General features: G+C 53.1%; 8 protein-coding genes across 15 annotated transcripts; 3 read left to right on the forward strand and 5 right to left on the reverse strand.

Annotated features, from left to right (window-relative positions):
• Nucleotides 1-655: 655 nt before the first annotated feature.
• H257_04567 (hypothetical protein) lies at nucleotides 656-1,733 on the forward strand. The gene is made up of 4 exons (XM_009829139.1): nucleotides 656-910; nucleotides 952-1,145; nucleotides 1,202-1,328; nucleotides 1,379-1,733. Exons 1-4 carry the CDS (start codon nucleotides 752-754, stop codon nucleotides 1,535-1,537), a joined length of 639 nt encoding a protein of 212 aa, XP_009827441.1. The 5' UTR covers nucleotides 656-751; the 3' UTR covers nucleotides 1,538-1,733.
• On the reverse strand, nucleotides 1,591-2,729 carry H257_04568 (hypothetical protein). Its single transcript, XM_009829140.1, has 3 exons — nucleotides 2,354-2,729; nucleotides 2,168-2,304; nucleotides 1,591-2,106 (listed from the first exon to the last, which is right to left on the reverse strand). Exons 1-3 carry the CDS (start codon nucleotides 2,650-2,652, stop codon nucleotides 1,772-1,774), a joined length of 771 nt encoding a protein of 256 aa, XP_009827442.1. The 5' UTR covers nucleotides 2,653-2,729; the 3' UTR covers nucleotides 1,591-1,771.
• A 403-nt stretch (nucleotides 2,730-3,132) lies between these two features.
• H257_04569 (hypothetical protein) lies at nucleotides 3,133-5,419 on the forward strand. 3 transcript variants are annotated; one of them, XM_009829141.1, is made up of 10 exons: nucleotides 3,133-3,359; nucleotides 3,410-3,436; nucleotides 3,489-3,567; nucleotides 3,755-4,305; nucleotides 4,402-4,525; nucleotides 4,591-4,638; nucleotides 4,700-4,789; nucleotides 4,864-4,941; nucleotides 4,990-5,030; nucleotides 5,093-5,419. In XM_009829141.1, exons 1-10 carry the CDS (start codon nucleotides 3,163-3,165, stop codon nucleotides 5,265-5,267), a joined length of 1,410 nt encoding a protein of 469 aa, XP_009827443.1. In that variant the 5' UTR covers nucleotides 3,133-3,162; the 3' UTR covers nucleotides 5,268-5,419. The 3 variants fall into 3 exon arrangements, with proteins under 3 accessions (XP_009827443.1, XP_009827445.1, XP_009827444.1); XM_009829143.1 differs by having other exon boundaries at nucleotides 3,489-4,305; XM_009829142.1 differs by having other exon boundaries at nucleotides 4,990-5,419.
• Nucleotides 5,420-5,506: 87 nt separating this feature from the next.
• H257_04570 (hypothetical protein) lies at nucleotides 5,507-6,176 on the reverse strand. Its single transcript, XM_009829144.1, has 4 exons — nucleotides 6,106-6,176; nucleotides 5,924-6,030; nucleotides 5,822-5,846; nucleotides 5,507-5,744 (listed from the first exon to the last, which is right to left on the reverse strand). Exons 1-4 carry the CDS (start codon nucleotides 6,138-6,140, stop codon nucleotides 5,609-5,611), a joined length of 303 nt encoding a protein of 100 aa, XP_009827446.1. The 5' UTR covers nucleotides 6,141-6,176; the 3' UTR covers nucleotides 5,507-5,608.
• A 276-nt stretch (nucleotides 6,177-6,452) lies between these two features.
• H257_04571 (hypothetical protein) lies at nucleotides 6,453-8,926 on the forward strand. Of its 3 annotated transcripts, XM_009829145.1 has the most exons (5): nucleotides 6,453-6,939; nucleotides 6,999-7,214; nucleotides 7,265-7,637; nucleotides 7,779-8,522; nucleotides 8,582-8,926. In XM_009829145.1, exons 1-5 carry the CDS (start codon nucleotides 6,479-6,481, stop codon nucleotides 8,765-8,767), a joined length of 1,980 nt encoding a protein of 659 aa, XP_009827447.1. In that variant the 5' UTR covers nucleotides 6,453-6,478; the 3' UTR covers nucleotides 8,768-8,926. The 3 variants fall into 3 exon arrangements, with proteins under 3 accessions (XP_009827447.1, XP_009827449.1, XP_009827448.1); XM_009829147.1 differs by having other exon boundaries at nucleotides 6,453-7,214; XM_009829146.1 differs by having other exon boundaries at nucleotides 7,779-8,926.
• Nucleotides 8,788-12,271, reverse strand: H257_04572. Of its 2 annotated transcripts, XM_009829149.1 has the most exons (4): nucleotides 10,533-12,271; nucleotides 9,432-10,066; nucleotides 8,968-9,370; nucleotides 8,806-8,924 (listed from the first exon to the last, which is right to left on the reverse strand). In XM_009829149.1, the coding sequence occupies exons 1-3, from the start codon at nucleotides 12,264-12,266 to the stop codon at nucleotides 9,052-9,054; spliced, it is 2,688 nt and encodes an 895-aa protein (XP_009827451.1). In that variant the 5' UTR covers nucleotides 12,267-12,271; the 3' UTR covers nucleotides 8,806-8,924; nucleotides 8,968-9,051. The 2 variants fall into 2 exon arrangements, with proteins under 2 accessions (XP_009827450.1, XP_009827451.1); XM_009829148.1 differs by having other exon boundaries at nucleotides 8,788-9,370.
• Nucleotides 12,272-12,344: 73 nt separating this feature from the next.
• On the reverse strand, nucleotides 12,345-14,327 carry H257_04573 (hypothetical protein). Of its 3 annotated transcripts, XM_009829150.1 has the most exons (9): nucleotides 14,198-14,327; nucleotides 13,794-14,124; nucleotides 13,658-13,735; nucleotides 13,360-13,605; nucleotides 13,224-13,302; nucleotides 13,072-13,166; nucleotides 12,976-13,008; nucleotides 12,732-12,923; nucleotides 12,345-12,669 (listed from the first exon to the last, which is right to left on the reverse strand). In XM_009829150.1, exons 1-9 carry the CDS (start codon nucleotides 14,281-14,283, stop codon nucleotides 12,391-12,393), a joined length of 1,419 nt encoding a protein of 472 aa, XP_009827452.1. In that variant the 5' UTR covers nucleotides 14,284-14,327; the 3' UTR covers nucleotides 12,345-12,390. The 3 variants fall into 3 exon arrangements, with proteins under 3 accessions (XP_009827452.1, XP_009827454.1, XP_009827453.1); XM_009829152.1 differs by having other exon boundaries at nucleotides 12,732-13,008; XM_009829151.1 differs by having other exon boundaries at nucleotides 13,658-14,124.
• Nucleotides 14,321-15,561, reverse strand: H257_04574 (hypothetical protein). The gene is made up of 5 exons (XM_009829153.1): nucleotides 15,404-15,561; nucleotides 15,257-15,349; nucleotides 14,873-15,204; nucleotides 14,651-14,818; nucleotides 14,321-14,599 (listed from the first exon to the last, which is right to left on the reverse strand). The coding sequence occupies exons 1-5, from the start codon at nucleotides 15,516-15,518 to the stop codon at nucleotides 14,435-14,437; spliced, it is 873 nt and encodes a 290-aa protein (XP_009827455.1). The 5' UTR covers nucleotides 15,519-15,561; the 3' UTR covers nucleotides 14,321-14,434.
• Nucleotides 15,562-15,614: the final 53 nt, after the last annotated feature.

The following is a 15,614-nucleotide window of genomic DNA, read 5'->3' on the forward strand; positions in this document are numbered from 1 at the left end:
CGTGGAATGCAGTGGATACTTTTCCAAAAAGCAATCGTAACTGGCGGCTAAAATTTGAAGTCCATACTACGTATACGTTTTGAACAACGGAATCGAATACAAAGTCACCTTGCACCAAAACTCAATTCCTTCGTCTAGACATACGTTTATCCTCGCTCATGTCGCCAACGATGGCTATGTTCGTCATTTTCCGCAGCCTCCAAGGAATAAATACTCGAGTATAGAATACTGTATTAATACTACATACCGCAGTACTACACCATTTTGCAGAGTATAGAATACTGTATTCATACTGCATACCGTAGTACTACTACACCATTTTGCAGTTAAGTTGGTCGAATGCCCGATATATTTGGCCGTGCACCCGATATATTTGGTGGTGTGCCCGATATAATTACTGTAGCCAATCGCCCATTTAATTTGGCACCCGAGGTCGTGGGCCCGATATATTTGGAGGTATACGTACAGATTGACGATCAATTGGTTTGATCAGGAGTGATGGGAGGTCAAATAAATTAAATACATTTGCAGTAATCAGGGTATTTGTATGAAAAGAAAATAATTTGGTACTGACTCTGACGTTGACGAGTATGATTGGCTAGTGGATTTTATTCTCGTCTGTGATTGGTCATAAGAGATGTCGTTGGGATTTCGAGCGTTTTCGCTTTCGTTCCCCAGAACCCCATCGCGCCCACTGCGCAGCTTCAGAACCATTTCATCCGATCCTTCTTCCGCCTCCTCTGGGCGCATCATGACGACGATCTTTGACGGATATGACGAGGAGTACAAGAGCTTAGCGCAGTCTGTCTCGAGCAAGATTAGTGAGATCGCCAGCTACGAAGAAGAGCCGGACAAGCGACGCACAGCGATCACGCACGCTACCGACCTCCTCACCCAAGCGTCGCAACTGGTACGACTCATCGGCATGTGTGTATTCATATTTTGGTTTAGATTCAGCAAATGGAATTGGAAGTGCGAAGCTTGGATGCTGCGACCAAACGTGAGCTGTCGAAAAAAGTCGACCAGTACAAGAAGAGCCTCAAGTCCCTTTCGGACGACCTCAAGAACATCAAGGCCAAGGAAGACAAGGAAGGCTTGTTCGGGTCCGCTGAAGCTCGAAGTCGCATGGCAGGGGCTACCCAAAAGTACGACCTTAGACCATTCCGACTAATCTTTCATCGCATGTTGTGCTGTGGCATAGACTGCAACAAACTGGCGACCGCATCAAAGCTGCTCATCAAACGGTGCTGGAAACGGAGGAAGTGGCCATCGGTATTCAAGAAGAACTTGGACGCAACCGTGAGAAAATCCAGGCGACACACGACAAGGCATGCTCCATTAGTCCTAGCGTCTTCATCACCATCATGCTACTGTGTAGGTGAAAGGCGTGAACGACATGGCGCGCTCTGGGGGCCGCATCCTCGGCCGCATGTCGGCGCGGGACAAGCGGCAAAAGCTCATCTTGTACGGGGTCATGGGGTTCATGGTGCTTGCCATTCTCATCGTGCTGTTCACCACCATCTTTGGCAAGTCGTAAACCTGTCGCGAAGAGAATACTAGTAGTATATTATTTTATCACGTTTTCGTACATACTTCCAAGTATTAATAGTATGAATAACTTTATTACTATTAATACGCGGGGTACGTCGAAGTATATATTACTAGTACTACTAGTAGTATTTATTTAAAACAGACGTCGCAATATAGAATCCACTGGATGAATGAATGTTACCAGACAATTATAAAAGAATAAAATGCAAATGCGAAGCTGTCATACAGCGAAGCGCTCGTTCTTCTCATGCGAGTGCCGCAACGTGGTTTCTTCGTTCCGCGGCACCGGGTTCGCGCGCTTTAGGTCCACGCGCCGTACTTTTACTTGTGCATGCGGCTGGCCGACGGTTGCATAACCCGTGCGGCGTTGACGAACCGTGTGCACAAGCAGCGCCGTGAGGCCAAATATGCACGCGGCTACCACGAGGACTTCGAGGGCATAGGTAGGGATGAACTTGAGCGGGGATTGCCCACCGGTGGTACTTGCAGCCTTTTGCGGCACGCCTACAACCACGATGTCGTCCACACTTTGGTTGGAGGACGAAGCCGACGAATCTACACACATGTTTGTGAGTGAGATTCCAGAACGGAATAGAGTCGTGGCAGAAGTCCTGACCTTGGATCTGGAGACTGTCGACGAGGGTCCACTGCTTTGTTCCCGTGGAAGGTTGCGAGAGGAGTAGTTGAAAGGTTGCGCTTTGCTTCAAATCAAAGTCGCATTCAGTCCCGCGGTGGTCGGACGTCGCACTGGTGCTACCAGTCGATTAGTACCAAGACGTCATCGATCGAGTGTGTTTGGTACCCGCAGTTCGTCTTGGGTGCAACGTGGACCTCCAGTTGGATCAAATGCTTTTGGTACGGTCCCGCGACTGGTTTATCGACGGCTGCCAAGATTTCGATGGGTTCCAAAGGCGCTTCCGTGTTGAGCATGTTGTTCAGCTGCTCCACGCCCTGCGTGCTGGCATCTGTCACCCATTCGCAGTCCTTCGCATCTCGAAGGACTTCTAGGCATGCCGCGGCGGAGGACGTAAGCTTGTTCTCGGCCATGGTGCGATAATGTAACGGATGGAAAAACAGAGTCTGGCGCGGGAACATCAACATGCCTCCTCGTTCGAAATTCTCGATCTTGTAGTTATCCGGATTTTACATAAGTATCCGGAATTTACATAAGTATCCGGAACATACTTTAGTATTACTAGTACTGCTGTAGTATTTTAATACCTAGTACTTAGTAGTACTTACAACTAGCCCCCAGCCAATTTTGAGCATAAGCCAAACACCAAACAGCCCATTCTGCACCAAAAGCAGGAATGATGCGTCATGGTATTAATACATCATTCATTATCGTGAATAACATGTGCTCGCCTTGTTGGTGTCGTGCTGAAATCTATATTTTGACAATGAACCAATCCAAGATACCAGTACTATTAAAATTAGTAGTACTACAGTAGTACAGCAAATCTTAGCTTTTGTAGGTCCTACTAGTACTGTGAATAGTAGTACTACATATATCCAGCTACCGCGTTGATTGGCTTATTCGGGTCATTGACAGAATGCAGGTCACGTGCCACTTGAGTATTTCCCATCTGGCACAATACGCATCCAAAAACCATGCCATCAGCTACATTGGACGCGCAGCTCATGGCCGAGGCAGAGGAGCGCATGGCTCTCCGCCGTGAAGAGCTCAAGAAGCTGTGTGTAGTGCGTGACCTCCGGAGCACAGACAAGATCGAAAAGTGCTTTCAAAAAGCCCACCAGATCTACCGGCAGTGCCAAGTGTATGTAGTCGAGCGCGACTTTGACCACGCGTACGCACGCCATTCGTACCTCTAGTCCCTCACAATCTCTCCATGGCTAGGTACATCTTGCTCTTGCAGCTCGTCGAGTACGTTTGTGCAAGTTCATCACGTCCTCATCCCACCACTTCGTATGTTTAGGTTGTACCAGAAAAAGATGCCATGTCATCGAGAGTTCCACCTCGCCCGTTTTGAAAACGAGCGCAAGCGTCTGGACAAGGTACGCACCAAACCATCCCATCATGTTTGGCTCCTTTCTGTAATAAAATCGAAATATATAATAATATATTCAAAGAAGATTTAGGTAGATAATACACGTATGTCGTATATTTCATATAGTAGTATGTTTCAAAGGCATATATGGTATTTATATGCTGGTACTGGGATACCACACGCAACGTTATTAGAAATGTGGCGACGCACTCGCGCTGCTGGATCGCATTTTGAGCGGCATGCTGGACGAAGAAGTCACACAGTTGCAACACGCACACGACGAAGACGAGCACATTCTGACGACCCCACACCATCATCATCACGACATGATCATGTCATCCGAAGCGCCGGCGAAAGACGCCGTCGCTTTGGCGTTGGAAGCGCGGCTGTTGGCGTTGAAACGACGCAACTCGGCAGCCTCGTCGTCATCACCGTCCGTGGAGGCGACCAGTGTAGTCCAGCATCGCGAAAGGGCCTTCGACGCCCTGCGGCCGCATGGATCTTCACAAAGTCGCCAGTCTGGCCATCATCCCCCTCTTCCCCATCATCACCAAGCGCACCACTTGGCTCACTTTGCACCGCCGCCACTGACATCCGCCGCCTACCCCTCGGCGCCGCAACCTCGAGCGATGTCCAAGTACCCTTCGCTCGGGGGATCGGACGTTCGCCCGTCGTGGCTGTCGACGGTTGACGACGGACAACACGAGCACCGTCGGTCCATCCAAAGCAAGACGCAGTTCATCCGGTCCGTGCTGCCTTTTGTTTGCAAGAGCCGACGTTGTCACATGTGCTTTCATGATAACGTCATATGATGTCGTCGTGTGATAACACGTCATCGCAGGGACGAAGTGCGACACATGGCGATTCCGTCGTCGCTGGTGGCCGAGTTCACGCGCCTAGCAGCATCCAACACGAGTCGCCTGCCGTATGGCGTAGAAACGTGCGGCATCCTCGCGGGCTCGCTGGTACATATACCGTCACTTAAGTGTGACAAGGTATGCTGACATGTCGTCCGTGAACTGGCGCGTAGAAAGACCAAAGACTGTCCATCACGACATTGATCATTCCAAAGCAAGAGGTACGTACGTACTGTACTGTACGTTGTCACATGCCCACGTCACATATCTCGACACTTGTAGGGGTCGTCCGACACGTGCATCATGACACACGAAGAAGACCTGTTTGAGTATTGCATCCAGCACGATTTGCTCACGTTAGGGTGGATCCATGTACGTACGTCGTCTGTGACAGGTCACAAGTGTGACGAGGTCACGATCGGGTATGTCACACGTGGCTGGTGTAGACACATCCATCGCAAACGTGTTTCTTGTCGTCCGTGGACATCCACACGCAATGTGGCTTCCAGAGCATGTTGTCCGAGGTATGACGTGATCACTGTCATAAACGTGTATGTGTGACGTTATCGCAGGCGATTGCGATTGTCGTGGCGCCGCGCGACCCCGTGAAAAAGTACGTGGCTGACGTGCCTTGTATATATGGATTTTTGGTGAATGACGCTCTTGAGTTGGCAGCGTCGGCGTCTTTCGGTTGACGACGCCCCACGGCATGGAGCTGATCCAGAACTGCACCCTCTCGGGGTTCCATGAGCACCCGTCTAACGTCGAAATCTACTCGGACGCGATGCAGCTCACGTGGGACGCGTCTCGGCATGCCGCCCTCGTGGACATGCGGAGTACTCGAGTGTGAAGATAACGTCACCCTCGATTGATAACGTCATCTGAACGTCATCGGTCAGCATATAGCCCAATGCTACAGCACTACATCGGCCATAACTACACACACGTGTAGTACAGTGTGTAAAGCTCATAAATACAAAGTCGAGAGTGTTTGACTTTTCGTGCCTCTAGCCGAGCGTGATCTACGGATGTCATGTTAGCCCTGGACTTTGACGTTCAAATCCTCTGATGTCCAAGACTACTGTACAGTGGTGAACGTATCTATCGGTAGATGATCTATCCTATTTAGGACAAGCTATTCCTTCGTGCAGTAGAGCATGCAATCGATCAAGGGAAGAATGTGGAAACGGGTTAAGTGTGCTTGAATTTTCCAATGACGACCGGGGGCGTCGCCGCGTCGAGTTTGGTGGCGGCGGCATCTTCTCGAAACGCTTCGACGATATACACAAAAATGACTACGTTCACGACCCCAATCGCACCGAATCCACTACACACGTGATGGTAAGAGAGGAGGATATGTGGTCTGGACGGTCGTGTCAGTATATGGTTGTAGATTACACATACCTCCACATTGTCTTGTTCTCGCTGTCTACACATATGTACGACCAGGATGAGACAGAGAAAGGACACGGAAAGACAATGGAGGTGGAGGTTGTGGACTCGTACCCCGGAAGACATGGTTGAGGGCGTAGAACGTAGCGATGGGAAGGCTGAACATGAGCATGGAGAAAAACACGAGCTTTCGGATGACATGGCGGTTGTGCTGCCGGTTCCTAAGACATAGACCTGTCGGTTCATCACACTGTAGATAGAGGGCTGGTTCTGTGCACATGATACGCATCACGTACGCTTCATTCCGTTCGGCGAGGGATGTAGGGGCCATCGTGCAACAACACACCTGTCTAATGTCAGACAAAACTTACCGTTGTTTTTTACTCGACAGTGGATACTATTTAATAAAAAGGATATTTTAGTCTTGTTCTTTGTAATGTATTACATGGTAATACAAACCTTCAAATACACGTATTACTTATTTCCTTTTGCTTTCATACCTCCGGAAGACATATCTCATTTCTGACACACAACGCCCCGAAACACCGTTATTCTTTAACCCTAACGCTTAAAAATGACTTGACGTTTGTAACGAAATGGCTGCAGGTGAATAAAAATTCGACGATACCGTCAGTTTGAAATTTGCGGGGTTTCGGGGTCCATTCGATCATGGTGCAGCGCAAGCATGCCAAGCAGTCGCCGCCGCCGCCAAACCGACGGTCCGCACGACTTCGCTCTACTCCGCAACGGCGACATCTTACCGCGCACTTTCCTGCCGGCGAGCTCGTATCGGTTCTCTCAGAGGACGATGTTGACGACGACGGTGACAACATGAACACCCCTTCGTCGATGCCTTCTGCGCGGTCCACTGCCACGGTGATTGCATCACTCGCGAAGGACAATGGATCTGCACTGAAGAAACCCGCGAGCGACGCCCCTTCGTCCAGAGGTGCCGCGTCGGCCAAAGGCAAAAAGCGTGCAACCGCCGCCACGCTGCGCATCATGACGCAACGCCGTCTGGCTTCATCACCGTCGGACTCTGACAGCGAATTTCAAGGAAATTCGATGCAAAATCCATCGAGTTCCACCACCGACACCGACACGGACGACGACTTGGAACCTCCTCCTCCGTAACTTTCGTCGCATGCTTCGTAGCATCCTCGTCATGGTTCGTGGTGCGAATGTGTAGATCTTCTTCGAAAAAAGGCAAGCAACCTCTCAAACACGCGTCATCTACGCCTACTCCCAAGCGACGTGGACGCCCCCCGGGCCAGAAGAACACCAAGACGACACCGCAGGTCAATACATCCTCAACCAAGAAAGCCACGAAGCCCACAGCGCCACCGTCCGAGGATGCCGCCGCCACGGACGAGGAGCTAGCTGCCCCCAAAACTAACCCTGTCGTGTACAGTATACCATGCATTCGTGGATGCCATCAACTGATGGGACATGTAGCAAAGCGCCGCGTCGTCGCGGAGTGCGGTGGGAACCTTCGGAAGTCGAGTACATCACGAAGATGGTCAAGACACACGGCGGGCGGTGGACGTGGATCGCGGCGGAGGGGGTGGCGAGCGGCGCCCTCTTTCACACCCGCAATGGCCACGACGTCCAGGACAAGTGGCGCATCCTACGGCGCAAGGGCGAAGAAATCCCCGACGAGGCGGTGCAGGTGGCCGCAGCACACCGCCGCCCCACCACCCCATGGGGCGCAGAAGACACGGCGTTCCTCATCAAGATGCGGCACAAGTATGGCAACCGGTTTGTGCTCATGTTAGACGAAGGCCACAAGCTCGGGTACTTTGTCGACCGAGATGCGCGTCATTTGAAGGTAAGCAGCTACAACCTGTCTGTACGAGCTACAAGCTATGAAATGGCTACAAGCTACAAACCATGAAATGGCTACGAGCTACAGCTACGAAATGCTAGAAGCTACAGCTATACAATGACCAGGTTGCTAAATCATGTGTAGGAAAAAGTGCGCAACTTGGAAAAACAAACGCGCGCCAAGACCGTGCAAGAGAATGATGGTCGTCCCGCGGTGGACGTGGCGGCAGCTGAAACGGCGAACGCCCGACAAGGTGGTGATGGCGGCGTGGACGTGCCGGAATGGGCAGAGGACGAGACGGAGATGCCGGCGGTGGATGGCTGCGAGGACGAGTCGAAAGAAGAAACTGCCCCACCATCATCTGAATCCCAAGAGATCCACAACCCACAGACGGAGGACGACCGTCAAGACATTGTGGATGAAACCGCGTCGCAGATGCACGACGAAGAAACCCGGCCGTCCAAGCGACAAAAGATCTCGGAAAGCAGCAGCGACTCGTCTTCTTCTTCCCACGACGGAACGATGGCGCATATGCTGGACAGCGAAGGCTTTGGGCCGCAGACCCAGGCGGCGGACGACTCGCTGCCTCCGATGTTTGACCAAGAGCCCGAGACCCAAGCCCGAGATGATGACGAAGAAGCGTCACTGCACACCCCCGTGACGACGCACCCATCGTCATCACGAGACGTGGCGCCGTCTACCCAATGGATGAAGCAGTCCAAGAACCACCGCCGGTTGAGCACTGGGGCGTCCACCACTTCGTCTTTGGAGGATGTGCCGCCCAGTGACGAAGCCGTGGCGGCCGCCCTGGCAGAGTTGGAGCGGTCGACACTCGTGTTTACCCTGCATGTGGTCATAACCAGCCGAAAAGCCCAAGCGGGGCCGATGGTACGCACGACCCCTTGCTGCTATTGGATCATATGATCGATCGATTGATCTGTTGGTAGCAAGTTGCGATGAAGTACGGCCAAACGTTTCACGACCTGCAGCGTCATGTGCTGACGACGATGGCGCCGGACCGCCCGCTCGACACGGCCATCGTGTACGCGTTCGACTTCTCGCCGCCCCAAGGGCACCACAAGCTCGGCGACTGGATCAAAGACCAAGACCATATCTACGCCACGATCCACTAATTCAGGGTACTTTTAATATATATTTGCCACGTTGTTGATGAGTACAGTGTTGTTACGAAGTCGATATACCTGTACCGATGATGTTGGGTACAGTACTACTAGTATGATATCATACTTGGAAGGTAGTCCGAATTCATGCATTGTGACCCTATATAAGCTTAAGCTGAGGGTTGGTGGCAGGTCAAGATGCATCAAGGTACGTAGATAGATGGTCTAGGGTTCATTGGATCGTGTTTTGTACCGCCCCAAGTGACCCTGACAAGTCGACGTCATCTCTCGATGCTTCAGGATGACGTGGCAGTTGTGGAAAACTCGACGTGCCGTTTGAGGTTTTGGTTGTAGTACAAAAAGTCGTGGAACTGAAAGTACGTGAGCATTTCTGCGACGCCGGCGTTGCCTTGTTGGTGGCAGTCGCGCCCCCGATGACCCACTTGGGCGCAGACGCTGCATCGATGCTCCCCTGTCGCATGCGCCGAGGCGCCGCACAACAAACAGCCTTCCGATCGGTACGGACACGACTTGGCGACGTGGTCCCCTCGTCGGGTGCAGACGTGACACCGGTGCTGCTCTGTGCAGTGCTCCGCTCGACCGCACAACGCGCACCTGTTCCAGACGTCAATGCCAATTCAAGCAGCATAATATGCCATATCATCGTCCTTCTTACGCGGAAGGAGTCGAAGTCGCATCGAGAGGAGGTGGGGGGGTTGAAACAGCGGACAAGGGGCGCGCCTGGCCGAGCATCCGGTCGAGGGACCGCGTGATGGGGAGGATTGAGAAGGCATGGGCGGACCGCCGGCCGACGCCGAGTCCGTCCTCTTTGAGGAAGATCTTGAGCATCGCGTCCGCGTACCCTTCCGTGGTCGGGGGGTACGCGTGCACTGTGTCAAGTGGATGCATGATGTTGATCACTTGGCTCGTGTCGTAGAGGCGCCGCAGTCGCGCGGCAAAGCCAGCGTCGCCCACGCGCGGAGTGCCAAAGAACACACCGTTGACGAGGCGAAGGTGGTGCTGGGACTGCGGGTACCGATGGGCCAACGCGTCGCCCAGCTGCAGCAGGAACAGCTGCCCGAGCATCCCGCCCATGCTGTAGCCAGTCACGTGGACGCGGCTGCCACGGACGATGTGGGGCAGCACCGCCTCAATCAACCCATCCGCGACCATGTCTTGAAAATACGACAAGATGGCTTTGTGCACTTTGACGGTGGTGCTGTCGATAGTGGCGGCGTCGGGGGAAGGGGAAAACAATCCAGACGACGGCTGCGACGACGTGATCGATGCCTGTGCCAACACTGTCGGGTCCTACAAGTGGAGAAGATGGTCAATATATTATCCGAAGGGTACAAGAATACAGTCTGTCGATACACATTCCCATCATCCCATATATGTACTCACGTTAGACCAATCCAAGCGACGACGAATTCACCGCCCCAGTACATTGTGGTACATATTTGATACGAATTTCCAGACGACCCCGTTGAATCGAATAATCACGAATCATCGACGCTATTGGGTAATCCAATTTTAAGTGGATTTGATTGGCTCGAAAGGACAGGTGTATTCAACCAATCAGAACTGCAGCATGATTCAATTTTGAAGTAGACAAACCACGCGAATTTTGGAAATTTATCGCGAATTCACAACATCAGTTGTCCTGTCAAGTCGTCATGTTTGTAGACAAAAAAAATATTAACGCAATCTACCCACACAATAATAATAATACTACCAATGCTCCATTTAACTTCAACTTTGAAAGCCATAAGCTTACCAAGACGGTCATGGAGGCTCTGTGTTGCAGTCGTCGGGTGGAGGACACGCGTTGCTCTGGACCGTTCGTTCCTGGCATTGTATCGATCGCGTCGAGAGGATGCAGCCCTGACATTTCAGTCAACCCGCGATTGAAGTTGACACTGAGCATGTTTTGCAGCGCCTGCCGGATACGCGTCTGCTCGCCGTCCGTCCATGCCGCGCCGAGTTTCGACCCGAGGTACTTGATCATGCCATGCACGGACGAGAAGTCGCCGCCCAGCGTGGCCGTGACGCCGCTCGCGAGGCCGTAGATGGCGCTACCCATAGTCACGTGGCCCCACTGCTCCTTGACGTCTGCAAACTCCTTGTCGGCAAACCCGCCCCAAAAGTCGCCCCACATCGACTTGATCGTGTCGGCGGTGCCCGCGGGACTGAACGCGAGCACAATCTGATTCTCCGTCAACAGAGTGGACGCTGAGTCCTCTGCGACAGCGTCAGGAGCGACGACGCGCGTCCATAGATGGGCGCGGGCGCAATGCGATTGGTTTTGAAACACGGCGCTCAGTTCGTACACCGGCGAGTTGTGCGCTTGGCCGCGGTCGACGCGGATGCGGACACCGGTCGCAAATGGAACGTTCTTGTGGCCGTCGGCGTCTTCGTTGACGGCGTCGTTGGCTTTCATCATGGAAAACTTGGCCGTGAGAAGCAGGAGCTGTCGACCTTGGGCGAGGAACGTCCGGCGCGCGGTGAACACGCCGTGCATCTCGACAAGGGATGCCGCGCACAGCGTGTCGAGCTCCATGTGGGTGGTCGTGTCCGCCTTGAGGCTCACGCGGGTGCTTTCGGACTCGGACACGAGCGCCATCTCCCCCGGGAGCGCTGGCGAGTCGGCCAAGACAGCGTCGACACCCCACTTTTCAAGCTCCTCGAACGCGACGTTGTAGATCTGGTTCTTGTTCGCCGCAGATTTCAGAGTCACAAGGAACGATTTGGGCGCGTACTCTTGACGGATCTTGCGGATAAGGTTGGGCACCCGGATCAAATTCAACGACAGCGACGATGACGATTCTTTGTCCTTGGCAGCAGTGTCAGCGGGTGTCGAGGACGAAGGCACCCCCGTCGACGACGACGACGATGGTACGTAATACTCGAGCACGGACGCGGCCAAGACGATCATCCCGCGCGTGCCCGCGGCGTCCACAGCTTTCGTGGCAGCCTGCAAGTAGAACAAGTATTGCTGCACCGTGTTGAAGCAGAGATGGAACACGTTCTCCCTGGTCTCCTTGGCCGCTTGGAGCACGGATGCGATGTGGTCGCGTTGGGCTGTGTCCCGACTCTTCACGAAAAGGGACTTGTCCGGCTGGACGTGGAGCATCGACATGAACGAGTTGTCTCGAATGTACGCTTGAAAGTGGCGTGAGAAAGGCGCGAGCGATCCTTGCCGAGACAGGAAGATGACGGCATACCCCGCACGCAAGAACTGTTCCGCGGTGGCTGCCCCGCGATCCCCAAAGGACACGGCGTCCATCACGCTGTCGCTGTTGAGGGGAACCGTCGCTGACCCCGATGTCACGAGGGCGACGCGGCGGCCGGCAGCAATGCTGTCGTTGACAAACTGATTTAATGCTTCCGTCTGTGCATCGAGCTTCCATGCATCTTCCACAGGTGTGCTCTCGAAGAATTTCTTCACGTAGCTGTCGGAGTCGGACGCGGCGGCCTTGTTGCCGCGACGGAACGTCCCCCACAACTCCATCTTGTGAGCAATATTGAAGTTGACGACAGCCAACGTATACAGTGGAAATTTTAAAATCGTTTACAAAGATTCAGATAAATTTAAATTTTGTATTAAATTATCTCTGTGTGGAATTGTCCAACCCTCACTGCAACGCACAATTCGAGCCAAGAAAGCGCGCGCAACCTTGCGCGAGATGATGGGCGACGCCGTCGAGGATCGCTTGCGACTGCATCAAGGACATGAGGATGCGCTGCTTCCCTTCTTGGTCAGACGCAAGGGAATCGCATGACACGACGCCTTCCTCGTCCTCCAGGTCGAGCAGCAGAGCTTGCAGTTGTTCGACAGGCGGCGGCGGGTCGCCCGATGCGTACATGGTCACCATACGAGACACGGTGTCAGCCTTGCTCTCAATTTTCAGCGTCTACATCGAAGACGTGAGACAACAACGATGGTGATTTGAGGGAACGAGGGTGGGTTGATGACCTGTGTGTGGATGTGATCCAGATCGATGAGGGACAACGGCCGCCGCTGCGGCGATGCTTCGTCTGTTGGTCCCCCGCTTTGAATTTTTTTCTGGCGAAGTCCTGCAATCTCTCGTTCGTATATTTTGCACTTCCTTTCAAGCTCCATGAGCTGTTCCGTCTTGGCGGCCAACGTGCGTTGAGCATGCTCCATCTACCCGGGAACCTCCTCCATCACAATTCGAAAGTGTTTGCGGCCAACTAACCTCTGGATTGTCCACGTCCACTCGTCCCATCGTCTACGTGACGATGATTGTCATGAGAATGAGATGAAGCGCCGCAGCCGTCGTCATGCACGGTACCTTAAAGTCCACTTCGAGGTCTTTGATGTAGTGCTGTTGTTTGAGCAGTTGGTTCTCCATAGCAAGTTGCGCGGCGCCCCTTGCCTTGACATCATCTTCACATCCATGAGTCCAATTCCTCATCCTTCCTTATGGAAAATTCAGCCACTGACCTTGAAGTACCGTGATCTGTTCATTTGCCGCCTTTAGCTGTGCGCTCAAGGCTTCCGCATTTGCTTTGCTTGTGGCTATCTGCACAAACAAACACACATGTCAAGCCACAATGTCCATCGATTGTCCATGACGGACCTCGCTCTGCGCGGCCGCCAGCGTCGCTTCGACGGCCGCCTTCTCAGCCTCCGCTCGCATGCACTTTCGCGTCATGTCGTGAAACATGTGATTCACCCCACTGTCTGTCGCTTCCTTGAGCTTGTGCTTCATTTTCTTGAGTGACGCCACCAGCTTCGCATTCGCAGCCTTCATTCCTTCTATCAAGTCTTCTTGTGCATCGTTCTTCGTGTGCGCTTCTTGCAGCTGTACAAACAGCTTGGACATCTGCGGGCAAGTCGTCACGACAACAACGATGTGGATCTCGTGCAGGACCTACCTGTAGCTCCAGTTCATGGACTTTAGAGTCTTCAACACCGTTGTCACTACCGCCAGTCATACTGTCACCGCCATTCATCTGATGCAGCGACAGCAGGTGAGGTCTCCATCGATCGAAGGTTGGGGCACGAACGAACATGATCGAAGAAGATGGGAGGTTGAGCTTGACGACGACGCCGACTGGAATGAAGAAGGCGGGGATCTTGCTTCAAGCAATCGATTGCATGCTGCTTCTTGTCGAGCTGTATCTGCAATTCCTCGATGAAGTTGTCCTTCTCGACCAACGACGCTTCCACGACCTGGCGGTTCTTCTCGAGTGTCTCGTTGGCGCGAAGCAAGCGGGCTTCAAACTGACCGAACTCGTCTGCAAAGCGCTCTTTATCGCGCGCACGGAGCCGCTGCAACTCTCGCTTGGCTTCGACCTCCACGCGCAGCCGGGCGTTGAGGTCGGCAAGCTCAGCACGTAGCCTAATGGGACACCACATGCCTACGTAAGCTCACCAGTCCTTTCGCATGTGTGCTGTGTGCCATGTTTGCGTACTGTTCTGCGTCGACAGCGCTCGTGGATGAGTATGCAATGGCCGTCGCCCACCGCTCCTCGCGCCGCCAACGATGGCTTTCCTGCATGCACGGGACGAACACGAATCGCGAACTGTTGAGGTGTATTTAAACCAAATGTATTATATTTATGAACAGTTTGTATCATTTCATTCTGAAAATAGTAAAATACTAGAAGTATCCATTATTACTATTTCCAGCATGGCATAACTACACAAACTCAGGGCAACCCAGAGTCTTGCAAGTCGTTGAATGCTGGCACGTCCACCTCTTTCAAATCCCGCAGCGTCTCCAATGGCATCCCCGCGCTCTTGTAGTCAAACAACGAGCCGTAGTTGAAACAGTAGGCAAGGATGGATGCCAAGATGCCGATCACACTTCCCGCCTGACGACGAGTCACACATGTGAGAGAGACATAACAACCCAAGAGGTATACCAGGATGTCCGAGTAGTGATGCCAGTTGTCTTGGGATCGGGTGATGGAGATCCACATGGCAACTACCGTTGGCACGAGCGCGAGGAAGAAGTTGACGCTGGCCAAAAATCCTCGCTGCGTAGCAAGAGCCGACCCCGCCAGAAGTTTGCTTCGACCCAAGAGGTACAGCTAAACAATGGCATATGTGAGTGCTGGGCATTGGATTTGAAGGACTGTTGGTACCGTGAGGAGGAAGAGCGTGGAGAACGCGCCGGAGGCGTGGCCGGATGGAAAGGACTTGCGGCCTTCCGCTTCGCCCTTTGGATTGCGGCACAGATTTGCCACGCCGTCCCACACGATGGACGTGTCCCAGTCACACATGTCGTAGAAGCTGGGGCGGAATCGACCCGCCGTCACTTTGCCAAAGTGAGTCAGCAGCTGGCATACGGCCGTGGACATGGCCAGCGTCAGCATAAAGTCGCGGGTGTCGTTCATCACGAAGCGGTGCCACTGGAACGCCGCGTGGACGAGGAGCGGTGTCGCGTAGTAGATGGCTATGGCCACCGACAACGGAACTATGCGTGTATGATGTGATGACGATCTTGTCGTGTGTGAGGGATGTAGTACCTTGTTCGACGCCTTCTGTTAGGTCGAGGCTCGGATCTCGTGCATAGATGGTGTTGGTGGCGTTCAGTTGAATTGCGACGTGAGGAATGGGTCCTACGACGTCACATGGCGTCAGTGAATAAATACGATGACAGGATCACGACGGACGGAGGTAGAGCGTCGACGAAGTGATGGCAAAGACGCCGCCAATGACCACGATACTCGTGATAAGCTCCCATACACGGAAGGCCACCAGCTTCTCTTGGAGGGTCATGCCTGCCATCTTACGCAAACGAAGTGTTACCCAAAACTGACCGGCAAGCTTGTTTGTCGAAACATACTTACTGTACAGGGTACTCAAGGGTTCCTGTACCGTACA

The sequence above is a fragment of the Aphanomyces astaci genome (assembly GCF_000520075.1).
Source record: "Aphanomyces astaci strain APO3 unplaced genomic scaffold supercont1.8, whole genome shotgun sequence".
NCBI lineage: Eukaryota > Oomycota > Saprolegniomycetes > Saprolegniales > Verrucalvaceae > Aphanomyces > Aphanomyces astaci.

What these genes read in the sequence shown, in the direction of transcription:
- H257_04574 (XM_009829153.1), bottom strand. Translation starts at nt 15,518, where the DNA reads ATGGCAGGCATGACCCTCCAAGAGAAGCTGGTGGCCTTCCGTGTATGG. An exon ending in AACAGAAGGCGTCGAACAAG is followed by an intron (nt 15,205 to 15,256) that starts GTACTACATCCC and finishes ATACACGCATAG; the next exon opens with TTCCGTTGTCGGTGGCCATA. An exon ending in CCACGCTCTTCCTCCTCACG is followed by an intron (nt 14,819 to 14,872) that starts GTACCAACAGTC and finishes GCCATTGTTTAG; the next exon opens with CTGTACCTCTTGGGTCGAAG.
- H257_04571 (XM_009829145.1), top strand. Translation starts at nt 6,479, where the DNA reads ATGGTGCAGCGCAAGCATGCCAAGCAGTCGCCGCCGCCGCCAAACCGA. An exon ending in GACTTGGAACCTCCTCCTCC is followed by an intron (nt 6,940 to 6,998) that starts GTAACTTTCGTC and finishes GCGAATGTGTAG; the next exon opens with ATCTTCTTCGAAAAAAGGCA. An exon ending in AAGCCCAAGCGGGGCCGATG is followed by an intron (nt 8,523 to 8,581) that starts GTACGCACGACC and finishes ATCTGTTGGTAG; the next exon opens with CAAGTTGCGATGAAGTACGG.
- H257_04573 (XM_009829150.1), bottom strand. Translation starts at nt 14,283, where the DNA reads ATGCAGGAAAGCCATCGTTGGCGGCGCGAGGAGCGGTGGGCGACGGCC. An exon ending in ACCTCGAAGTGGACTTTAAG is followed by an intron (nt 13,009 to 13,071) that starts GTACCGTGCATG and finishes ATCGTCACGTAG; the next exon opens with ACGATGGGACGAGTGGACGT. An exon ending in TGGACGTGGACAATCCAGAG is followed by an intron (nt 12,924 to 12,975) that starts GTTAGTTGGCCG and finishes GTTCCCGGGTAG; the next exon opens with ATGGAGCATGCTCAACGCAC.
- H257_04570 (XM_009829144.1), bottom strand. Translation starts at nt 6,140, where the DNA reads ATGGCCCCTACATCCCTCGCCGAACGGAATGAAGC. An exon ending in CCTCAACCATGTCTTCCGGG is followed by an intron (nt 5,847 to 5,923) that starts GTACGAGTCCAC and finishes ACATATGTGTAG; the next exon opens with ACAGCGAGAACAAGACAATG. An exon ending in GAGAACAAGACAATGTGGAG is followed by an intron (nt 5,745 to 5,821) that starts GTATGTGTAATC and finishes TCACGTGTGTAG; the next exon opens with TGGATTCGGTGCGATTGGGG.
- H257_04569 (XM_009829141.1), top strand. Translation starts at nt 3,163, where the DNA reads ATGCCATCAGCTACATTGGACGCGCAGCTCATGGCCGAGGCAGAGGAG. An exon ending in TTGCTCTTGCAGCTCGTCGA is followed by an intron (nt 3,437 to 3,488) that starts GTACGTTTGTGC and finishes TCGTATGTTTAG; the next exon opens with GTTGTACCAGAAAAAGATGC. An exon ending in AGCAAGACGCAGTTCATCCG is followed by an intron (nt 4,306 to 4,401) that starts GTCCGTGCTGCC and finishes ACGTCATCGCAG; the next exon opens with GGACGAAGTGCGACACATGG.
- H257_04572 (XM_009829148.1), bottom strand. Translation starts at nt 12,266, where the DNA reads ATGGAGTTGTGGGGGACGTTCCGTCGCGGCAACAAGGCCGCCGCGTCC. An exon ending in GAGCCTCCATGACCGTCTTG is followed by an intron (nt 10,067 to 10,532) that starts GTAAGCTTATGG and finishes CTCCACTTGTAG; the next exon opens with GACCCGACAGTGTTGGCACA. An exon ending in GCGACTTCGACTCCTTCCGC is followed by an intron (nt 9,371 to 9,431) that starts GTAAGAAGGACG and finishes CGTCTGGAACAG; the next exon opens with GTGCGCGTTGTGCGGTCGAG.
- H257_04568 (XM_009829140.1), bottom strand. Translation starts at nt 2,652, where the DNA reads ATGTTGATGTTCCCGCGCCAGACTCTGTTTTTCCATCCGTTACATTAT. An exon ending in GCACCCAAGACGAACTGCGG is followed by an intron (nt 2,305 to 2,353) that starts GTACCAAACACA and finishes ATCGACTGGTAG; the next exon opens with CACCAGTGCGACGTCCGACC. An exon ending in CGACAGTCTCCAGATCCAAG is followed by an intron (nt 2,107 to 2,167) that starts GTCAGGACTTCT and finishes ACATGTGTGTAG; the next exon opens with ATTCGTCGGCTTCGTCCTCC.
- H257_04567 (XM_009829139.1), top strand. Translation starts at nt 752, where the DNA reads ATGACGACGATCTTTGACGGATATGACGAGGAGTACAAGAGCTTAGCG. An exon ending in ATGGCAGGGGCTACCCAAAA is followed by an intron (nt 1,146 to 1,201) that starts GTACGACCTTAG and finishes GCTGTGGCATAG; the next exon opens with ACTGCAACAAACTGGCGACC. An exon ending in TCCAGGCGACACACGACAAG is followed by an intron (nt 1,329 to 1,378) that starts GCATGCTCCATT and finishes GCTACTGTGTAG; the next exon opens with GTGAAAGGCGTGAACGACAT.